The following is a 10,306-nucleotide window of genomic DNA, read 5'->3' as shown; positions in this document are numbered from 1 at the left end:
TATTCCCTGCCCTGCTTCTCTTCTTGCTTTTCCCGGGAATATAGCAGAACTTCCTGCGTGCAAACCTGGGGTTCCAACAGGAGAAAACTATCCACAGAATGAGAGAAGACCTATCGGCAATGGGCCAGGGCTATGAGCAAGCCTGGGTTGGCTTTTGCTGAGTTTCACCTCACCAATGTCAGGATACCCAATGATATCTTAAGGGCTTCATACTAAACAGGCAAATGTTAAGTTCACCTAATGGTGGAGCCGAAAGCACTGAGCATTCTTGCCATCGCTGGGAACACTTGCATAGAGTCTGAACAAGAGGCAAGCTGAACAAGAACAATGACAAGGTATCTTCTAAGACCAGTCATACGGTTCAAGGCGGAGAACTTGATTTCAGGAGAGGTAAGTGACTCACACTGAAGCTAAACTCTTAATGAAGTACTCAATTCCCTGCATGATGATGTTTCATTCCTGATTGGCCTATCTCAGCCCATCCCCCAGATGAGAGAACTGTAGAAAATGAAGCCAAGGAACACACAGGGCTCTGGCCCCAAACAACTGTACACTGTTTATTGAGAACACCCGTAGATGGTGGGAAGGAGGGATGCCCTGTACCGCATCGTGGCCACCACTGATTGGGAGCTGGGCCCGGAGAGCACTGGCACAGCTGGGGGTGGGGAGTGGGCTTCCCATGACTCACTGACCATCACAAAGGTGGGAAGAACAAGAGGCCAGGCCCGAAAGCCTGGTACCATGCTGCACATGGGGATTGATTGGCCTTTGCCTTTCAAAAACAGGGAGATAGGGGATGGGGACTACTAGAAAAAAATAGAAACTCTAAGATTTAAAAAAAAATAGTCCTCCTGTACATAACAAGACAGCATCTGCTCTCCAGGGCCCAAGACTGGCAGCAGGGGCCTCAGGCAGGCAGGCCAGGAGCCTCCAGGGGAAGATCAGTGGTTCGGCTGAGACAGTCAGCTGCACATAATTGGCCAGTCGCCAGCACCCAGCCCCTTGGGAATATACAAATATTTACCAGATTCTCTTTGCTTGTTACAAAAAGAGATAAGAAAGCTTACAGCAGATTATTTACAAACAGTATCCTGGGATATCGTGAAGGCAGAGGTGGGCTGGCTTGGAGGGTGGGGTCTGTGGGGGCAGAGCAGCCACAGCAGCCCAGAGGGTTCCAAGCTGGCCCCTCTCCAGGCTCCAGGCTCTGCAAGGCACTGGACTCCGTTACTGGGAAAGGGGCTTAATTCTTCTTGTGGAGGAACTTCATTTTGTTGCCTGTGGGTCAGAGAGGGCAAGAGTGAGAAGGTTTCAGTATCAACTCTTGTAACAGCCCTAACCTTACTCTCAGCGAGAGACAGGGTTAGAAAGACTGGATTTCAGCTGTGACAGATCTGATCTGAGGCAGTGAACTATGCTAGAGCTCTAATTAGGAGACTGGTATCAATCGTTTTGGGGCTATGGGCAAGCTATTTAATTTCTTTGGCCTCAATTTTCCTTTAAACTGAGATATGCTAGGATTCCATGATTTAGCTGGCTGAGCTTTTTGAAGGGAGTAGAGGTTTTCAGAAAAGGGCACTCTGGCACCGCAATTTCTGTAGACCCCTTTATGCCTAGAGAAAAGCTCACTTGCCCCTAGCATCCTCATCTTCACTCAGGAAGGAGCACACAGAAAAAGATCTGATTTATGTAAGGATCTGTGGTTTCTCATAGTTCTGGAATTTGGTAAATACTGTGCTAAATGCTCTTGGAGCACTAAGCTGGGAACCTCTTCACCAGGGGATGTCTTACAGTTCTGTCTACAGCCCCAATATAAATACCCAGTGGCACTGGTTGAGAGTAGTCTTGGTACAGATACCTCAGCTACAGCTTCTTGTTCTTCTACATCTAGTTCATCAGTGACCATGTGACTTACCCAAACCTCGGAGAAACTTATTCATCCCACTCTGCTCAGTATCTGGGAGTTCCTCTAAATACTGTTCCACTCGCTGCTCAAAGAGGCCTGGGGAAGAGGAGGAAGGGGGAAGAGAATAGTTATCGCATGAAGGGAAGGGGAGGCCTATTGGAGGGGACCATGGGCTCAGAGAAATCAAAGATCTGTTGTCACAATTTATGGGAGCATCGTATTAGAATTCACGGTCTCAGACATCTCACCGTGCTCACTGCTAAAGCAAGAGGCCCTCAGCCTCCTGCCTCCCTGTGTGGCCCTGCTGCATTCACTGAGGCAAAGATGCTACTCCTTGTTTCAGAGCTGGGCACCTTCTCTAGTTCCTCCGAGATCACTCTATCATGTTGTTCCAAAAGGTTTGTTAGACTAAATGGACTGTATTAGTGGACAGAAGACATAATAACCCTGGGTTAGACAAAAAGATCTTGATATGATTTTTAAAAAACAGTCCTAGAGTGAGCTGAGCTGATGATATAACTAGAGACAAAGTGAGCTTCTATTCTGTATGGAGGCTTCCACCAACCTCAGAGCTGGCTCAGTCTTCTCAAGGGCTTCTCCAACCTGTGGTTCTCAGAACCCCCTAAGTTTCTCAAGTCTGCTCTTTTTCTCTGAATAAGAAGGCATCTGAGGAGGGGATTGGCAACCAATGGCATGCTGCTCTTGGGTGGAGATGAGCCCTACCAGCCACATGGCTCCAGCCTGTGCACAGCCTCGTGAAGGCAGTTATTGGGCCAAGAGGAGAAGAAAGCTCCCTCAGCAGTTTCTATCAGAAGAAAGGGATATTAGGAGGCCTTGGCCCTAGCCAATACCTATGAACTTCTACACGGTGCCTAGTTATTCAGCCTTGCGAGTAGCAGACAACTTATAGAAGAGGGCCCAGAGCTCCCAGACCCAAGCTCTTCTGGCCTTACCCTTTGCCCGACACTTTCTTAGCTCCCTGTCTTGAATGAAGCCAGCAAACATCTGAGACTCCATAAAAACCTCAAGAAAACGGCGGATGCTCTTGGAGGCCACAGACTTGCGGAAGGCCTCTCGCTGAAAGGCCCTCTCTCCTTTCTCACTCTGAGTCAGGAAGAGGGAGTAGTGCCCAACAGTCTCCACAAAGAATCGGATAAACACCTCCGACACCAGCCCATTGAGGGTATTACATTCTGGAAGAGAAAAGACAAATCTTTGAGGTTCAGGTCAAGAACCTGTCATCTTCGATGTCTAACCCCAACCTCTAGCTGATATAGTCTCCCTCTCCCCCAAGAACTTCTAGCAGAACCACACCGAAACTTTTTCTCTTGTGTTCCTGGCATGGTAACTAGCCTCCGAGCTGGAAGGTCAGAAACTGTGCTCTGCACACGGAAGCTGGCAAATATTCACTGGGTGAATGAGAGTGGAAATCAAAGACCAGAGGATCACTTTCTCCACACCCCTCACCCTTGGTGGTTTTCTTGGCTTCACAAGAAGAGGAAGTTTCCTCCATCTCCTGCAGGGGCTCATGGCAAGGCCCCTGAGGGAGGAATAACTAGTTTCCTATCAGCAGGAAGAGTCTGGTGGTTGTCAAATGTCTTTGGGTTTTCCTTCCCAAACCTCCCGAAGTAGAGAAGAATTAGAGGGAAGAAGGCAGCTTTATAGCCTGGGCCACCAAAGAAGTGCCCCCAATGTTGTTTATCTTTCTGAACTCACTCTGACAAAAATACCACAATACCTCAGACCCATTACTCCCTGAGCCCACTAGTAGTGGGGTAAGAGAATTCTAGGCTAGACCGAGACCAAAGTTCTATACCTGGAGCCCTGTCAACCAGAAGGGTCTGGTGTGTAGAAACAGGGTCCTGGTACCATGAGGCCCAGACCCAGAGTAGAGGGAGTCAGGGCCAGACCTATTTGTGGCAGGAGCAAGCCTCACTCACCATCATCGGAGTCACTGTCAGAGTCCTGGGAGATCAGTTCGTTCTTCCTCTCTAGAGCCTGCTCCAGAGCTGCCTGTAATTTCCTCGGTAACAGCGTGTCCTCGTCATCCATCTACAGGCAAACACACGGTCATCATAATCACAGGTAACACTGAGCACTTACTGTGTACCAGGCCCTGTTTGAAGACCTTCAGTATATAATCCTATTCATTCCTCCCCAAAAATCCTGATACTATTATCAACCTCACTTTACAATGAGAAGCTGAACACAGAGAGAGGTTAAGAAACTTGTCCAAGGTCACACAGATAATAAGCGGTGGAGGCCATGGCATTGACTGCCCAGGACCAGCACCCTGATGAAGTCTCCCCAGCTCCTCCATCTCCAGCTCCAGGGTGGAAAGCAGAGCTGGCTCAGGGTAGGGAAACTGTGGCCCAGCCTGTGTCTCAGGGATGAGGCTGGGCTATCATTCCTGTCTCTGTGTTCTGGTTCTATGTCTGTACCTTGATGCCTTGTACCCAGGAAGGCACCTGTCAATGATGTACACTCCCAGAGGGTACCAGTGGGTTGTGCTCCTTAGTTGAGACCCAGCAGGATTTCCATGACTAACAGAGGCTTCCTGCAGTTGACAATGATGACTGCAAAACTTGACACTCCATCACATTCTGCCCCCCAGCAATATTTTAAGGCTGGTGTTGTCTGGTTTAGAGATGAGAACTCTGGCTCAGAGAAGTTTGGAGGCCTGTCTGACATCATGTGGCTCAAAGGTGGCAGAACCAGACCTCAAGTGTTCAGACTTCCAGGCTGTGTTCTTCACACTCCCAACACTGCCATCACACCGGATGATCCCAAGCAGAAAGGCAGATCATGCTGGGGTCCAGGCTTCTTAGATCAGTTTCTCCCCAACTTTGTCTATTTGTGAATATGGAAACCAGAGAGCTCAACAAACCGACTATGAAGGTTGAGCAATGTGTATAATAGTGTCGGGTGCTCCAGAGCCTGCATCGAACAAGTACCTACTCTAGGGCAGGCCATATTCTGTGATGTCCTGCCCTGCTCTTACCTGTCGGATGAATCGGTCAGATCCTAGATTCACCATCAGTGCCTGCAAGAAAGAGTCATTAGTGGCAGTGGTGCAGGAGGTGAGCCCTTACAATGCCCTCCCTAGGCCTCCACATTTCCTTGATTCCCAGAGTTAGACAACAGGAATAATCATCTTACCCAGGCATAGAGCCCCCAGGGAAAAAGGTAAGAGCTGGGTAGAGAGGCCCAGGGGCCATAAATGAGAAGATCCCAGTGGTCTTTGTCCATTCCTTTCCCCCTCTGGCCCTGCCTCCCGGGAGTACCTATTCCTCCTTCCTTCTTCTACCCCTCACCCCCCTGGTTCCCCCAGATAATGGCTCACCTCCTCCACAGGCAGCTCCTTCAGTTTGGGGAGGGAGCTGGAGAGCAGGCCAACCAGGAAGGGTGTGGGACAGCAGACGATGTCAATCATGGAGGCCGGAAGGACAGGAATGAACGTGTGCTGCCAGGAGAAGGGGTAGAGCAAGGCCACCACAGCATGGGAGCAGCTGGAAAGGGTACTGGTAGATAGATAGAGACAAAGCACCTGAGCCCAGGCCCAGCACCTCTGGGGAAGGGGTGTAAGAGCCCTGAGGCCTCAGAACATCCTTTTATAGGTTACACTCCCAGTACAACAAAAGTGCTATTGGAGTTCAGGTCTGGATCTGACCCTGCAGACTGGTGAAGCCCCCACATTCCCACTGCTCAGGGCCTCAAGGACATTAGTACCAACCTTCTTTGGGACTCAACCTAGGAACAGACATGAAGGTACACAGCAACACTTTAACTCACAAACAACTCACATATATACCCCCAAGGGCCACCCTCATGCACAGACAGGCCTAACCTAGTGGGGAAGCATCAGCTCAAGCCAGGAAATATGAAGGTAAGGTGAGCAAGAGCTGATCACAAATTTGTAGTGTGTAAGAGCTGAAAGGCCCTCAGAGGTCATCTTATCGATTCTACATCTTATAGCTGGGGCCACAGATACGAAGGGTCAGTTTCATAAATGGCTGACCTGGTACACAACCAGTTGTGTCCCAGCCCAGTGTGACTTGATTACTCTGAGCCTCTATCCAACCTTTCCTCTCTGTAATTTCCCCAAAAGTGGTCTAAGGACCACTGACCAAGGTGAGGAGCCTGGCACCATTCCTATCAAGCTGAAAAAAGTGCCCACTCCCATATTTATTCTCAGGCTCCAAAAAACAGCCTCAGGTCTCAGTGGGGTCATCTGTGTCTCAGCCTAGAGGAGGCTCCAGGCCTCTAGACCCCGCAGCACTACAGTGCCGGCTATCTGGGCAGAATGACCGGTGCAAGAGGGGAGGAGGACCTCTAGGGTGCTGGTTAGAAGGTGCAGAAGTGAATGTAGACTCCCCACGTGTGTTGAGGGCAGTGTGAGGCACTGGCAAACAGGTGGCACACCCGGCTTGGACAACCCATCTGTTGGGAGGAGAATCAACGGCCCTCTCCTAGGGGCCATATTACAGATGAGGAGCAGGGCCCATAGTCAAGTTTAGTTTTAAGCTCAACTTTCCCACTCTGCCTCTATTGGTCCCATCTATTAGCCATAGGAGACTTTATTAGATCGGCTCCAGCAGGGATTCTCCCCCTTTCCTGACTAATGCCCCACCAGCCAGAGAACATGGTTTTAATCCATGTCAGAAGCAAACCCCCTTTCTGTCCTGCCACCCTATGGACACCTAAGATAGTTCTGGGCCTTAAGGCAAAGACACAGATGTCCTGGCTCTGACAGCCCTTCCCCTGGAACAGCAGCTCCCCACACTGAGAGGACAGCCATCTGGAAAATATCTGGAAAAGGGCTGTCTCAGGGTTGAGGGACACACTGATCTCCACCTTCCCCTCCAATGGGCCTGGCTCTTTGGAGACAGGAAGTTTTGTATAACCCCTAGGGCTGTCAGTGCAGAGCCTGTACACATATACGGTGCACTCCCCCACAGGCATCAAAGCTAGACCTAGAGAGACAAAGGGATTTGTGGACAACCTAACGTGAGCAACAGAACATGGGCTGGCCAGACTCGCAGAGCCCTGACCCAGTCCAGGCCTGTGTGCCATCACTGAAGTGCCCACCCTGCCCCTCTCCAGTCACAGGCAGATCCTGAGCAGGGTGGATATCTTTTCTAAGATCCACAAGAGGCAGAACTTGAATGCTCCTCCCGGCACCCTCAAAGAACAGAGCCCTGGGGTACTTTTTTTCCAGAGTGGTGCAAGAGTGTGCTCAGCTGTATCAAGGGACCTATTGGAGCTGGCCTATGGGTGGGGGTAGCAAAGAGGAGTGAGGGAATGGAACCTTCCAGAAAAGGAACCTCAGGGTTTAGGCTTTGGTAGGGACACCATGGTCTGGTCAGACCAGAGCCACACTTGCTGATGGATGGTGAACACAGGTGGAGGAGAGGCAGCAGACGGGCCTCATGAAGCTGCTGTACCTGGCGGGTTCCAGCTGCCAGGCTCGGCCCCTTCCTGAGGAAGCACAAGATACACAGAACTGTGGGATACAGAAACATTGAGGCTGGGGTGGGAAGTAAGGGGCCCTTTTCATTTCTAAAGCTGGCCTTCTCTGGAAAAAGCAGCCCTGGCATTTCTTCCTCTTCCTTCTCCTTGGCCAAGGATGGGCCTGGTATTCCACCCCAGTGCCCTGTGAGAGCATTCAGGAGTCACCTTCTGCTCCTCTCAGTAGCCCCTCACACAGAAAGAAAGACTCCAGGGAGCCTGGGCCTTTTGAGGACCAACCTGAAAGAGGATTTTCCTTTTCTGCCCCTCCTATCAGCACCTGGCACACAGCAGCCAGGCTAATGAATGTCCACATGACTGAATTAATTCTTCCACTTGAAAGAAACCACTTCTTCCTGTGATGGAGTCTTTGACCAAAAAAATATACATGTTGCCAAGAGCTCATCCTCTTCCTGCCTATCCACCCCCCACACATACTCCATGCTACAGTTTAAATACTCGTGCCCTCCAAAATTCCTATCTTGAAATCCTAAACCCCAAGTAGGACGTGTGGCCTTTGGGAGATTCTTAGGTCATGAAGGTGGGGCCCTTGTAAATGGGATTCATGCTCTTATGAAACAGATCCTCCGAGGGACACCTGGGTGGCTCAGAGGTTGAGGGTTTCTGTCTGCCTTCGGCTCAGGGTGTGATCCCAGGGTCTGGGATCGAGTTCCGCATCGGGCTGCCAGGAGGGAGCCTACTTCTCCCTCTGCCTATGTCTCTGCCTCTCTTTGTGTGTCTCTCATGAATAAATAAATAAAATGTTAAAAAAAAAAAAAAAAGAAAGAAAAGAAACAGATCCTCCGACCTGCTCACCCCTTCCACCACAGCGAGAAGGCACTGGCTATGAACCAGGAAGTGGGCCCTCACCAGAATGTATCCATGCTGGCACCCTGATCTTGGATGTCCAGCCTTTGGAACTGTGAGAAATACATTTCTATTGCTTACGAGCCACCCAGTCTGGTATTTTCCTGAAGAGACTGAGACACTTTCTTTTAAATCTTGACTGCCTAGTAGAGCTCGACACCTCCCACAACACCTCATGCTCTGTGACCCTTCTACTCCCTTCTCACAGCCACAACCAGATCTTGGCATCTGGGACTCCTCTAAAGTCATAAATGCCAACGTTTTGGACCAAGACTTGTGATCCAGCCAGCTCTTTTCTCATTCCTCTTACACCAGCTCCCGTACCTCATGGGCACCTCCTGTCCCTGGACATCTTTTCCCTCTCCTAGTTTGATTGGCCAAGGTTCCCGCAACCAGTCTCCTCCCGGCACCCTCAATGCCTCACCTTGTCCTTCTCCACAAGTCTCCCAGTGCCTTCCCCAGGTGATACCCAGACTGGCTCCTCCCTGGGGGCTCAGTGCTCTTCTGACCCCTAGTCAGTGCTCTTGCCCCTTCCTTACGTGGCTCTACCTAGAGTTCATCACTCTCCTCGAACTCAACATCCCACAGATGGCCTTGCCTCCCCCTCCAGAGGAAGTGCAGCCATCAGCCAGAAATCTTACTCCACCTTTCTCCACATCAACATATTTGCATCTGCACACTCTTGGTTGGAGTGAAAGAAGAAATGTCCCATGTCTTCCTTCAGGCCAAGTCCTCCCTTGGGTTCTCAGTCCTGTCACACCAATACTACAGGAGCTGGCACATACCAGGGCTCATAAATACATGTCAGACTAATTAGTGGACGTGCCTTCCCCCCTCCTCACCTTGCCCCGCTGGGCCTTACCTGAGCTTATCTGCCACAAAAATGACCCGGCGCTCCAGCAGCAGCGAGGCAAAGATTCGGATGAGCTGGCGCACACTGAGGCAGGTAAAAAGGCACTCGAAGTCCACATGCTCCAGTCGGGAATCCATAGGCCGCCGCAGCTCTAACACCTGCAGGAGAGCGAGGGGGGAAGTGGGTCAAGACAGGCGAAATGGGTATCACTGCTGGGTCCCACACACAGTGACGGGCGAGCCATAGGCTTCTCTCCCCACCCTCTCTTTCCCAGGTTTCTAATCTACCCTACACAGCTGTGAGACCCAGGCTCCCTCTCCCCTCAGACCACAGCCTTGTGCCCACAGCACTCAGACACCTAGGCTACAAGTGAGAGGAGTAACCAGAATGTGGGGGAGGCTCTAGAAGGAAGCAGTCGATGAGCCATCTGCATCACGAGGGTGAGGAGACCACACAGCTTGCCTATGGGGTACTCCCTGCCCCCTGGCCCATCTCCCCGGGGCAAAGGTCTTGGCACCCATACTGACCAGACCCCACAAATAACTGCTGCTCCCCAGGCCATAGGAAGAGCAGCATCTCCGTATCCCTTGACTGCCACCTCTCGAAAGGCAACGCCAGTGCCCTTATTGCCGTGTCCTCTCCCTTTCCTGCTCGAGCTTCCTTCCAGAGGTTGTGTTTGTCCTACCATTCTGGCCTCTATCTCTGTCAGCCTGTCTAATCTCTGTGCCAGGGACAAGGAAAACACAAGGAAAACACAAGGAAAGGGCTGGCTAGTCCACAGCCGTGCCAGGACGCAGGACTTTATCAGGGCCAGATCTAGCCGTGCTCCCTCCAAAGGGGTGGCAAGGCCACTCCCAAGGTCAGTGCTATGGCACAAAAGCCACTTCCCCGGGGCAGTCCTGAGGGTGAAGGGTAGCAACTGACCGTAGCAGTGAGAGCAGGAGGTACTGCTGATGCTCAGGCCATCCCGAAGCAGCTGTCATGGGGGCCTGCCTAGAGTTCTTTTCTGGGGGCTTTTACTCCACATCATCTCACTTATTCCTCAGAGTTTAAGTAAGAGAAGTTCAAACCCCTAGCTCAATACTCATCCCTCTGGCTCCTGGAGAAGCAGCAAAATGGGTACAAGTTGCCCTAACAGTCAGTGTACACTATCTTTCCCAGCCATTGGTGGGAAA

At 51.0% G+C, this 10,306-nt stretch overlaps 1 protein-coding gene across 3 annotated transcripts in view; it reads right to left on the bottom strand.

Annotated features, from left to right (window-relative positions):
- Nucleotides 1-531: 531 nt before the first annotated feature.
- DENND2B (DENN domain containing 2B) overlaps nucleotides 532-10,306 on the bottom strand; it is a 147,125-nt gene continuing 137,350 nt past the window's right edge. For all 3 annotated transcript variants that reach the window (XM_041729818.1, XM_041729817.1, XM_041729819.1), the window contains 7 exons: nucleotides 9,141-9,289; nucleotides 5,247-5,424; nucleotides 4,905-4,946; nucleotides 3,844-3,955; nucleotides 2,857-3,096; nucleotides 1,913-1,999; nucleotides 532-1,275 (listed from right to left, as the gene is read on the bottom strand). In XM_041729818.1, coding sequence (XP_041585752.1) covers nucleotides 1,241-1,275; nucleotides 1,913-1,999; nucleotides 2,857-3,096; nucleotides 3,844-3,955; nucleotides 4,905-4,946; nucleotides 5,247-5,424; nucleotides 9,141-9,289 — 843 coding nt within the window. In that variant the 3' untranslated portion in view covers nucleotides 532-1,240. The remainder of the gene's footprint in view (nucleotides 1,276-1,912; nucleotides 2,000-2,856; nucleotides 3,097-3,843; nucleotides 3,956-4,904; nucleotides 4,947-5,246; nucleotides 5,425-9,140; nucleotides 9,290-10,306) is intronic.

This window comes from Vulpes lagopus, chromosome 15 (assembly GCF_018345385.1).
Source record: "Vulpes lagopus strain Blue_001 chromosome 15, ASM1834538v1, whole genome shotgun sequence".
Taxonomy (NCBI): domain Eukaryota; kingdom Metazoa; phylum Chordata; class Mammalia; order Carnivora; family Canidae; genus Vulpes; species Vulpes lagopus.
This window is presented reverse-complemented; position numbering and strand designations above follow the sequence as displayed.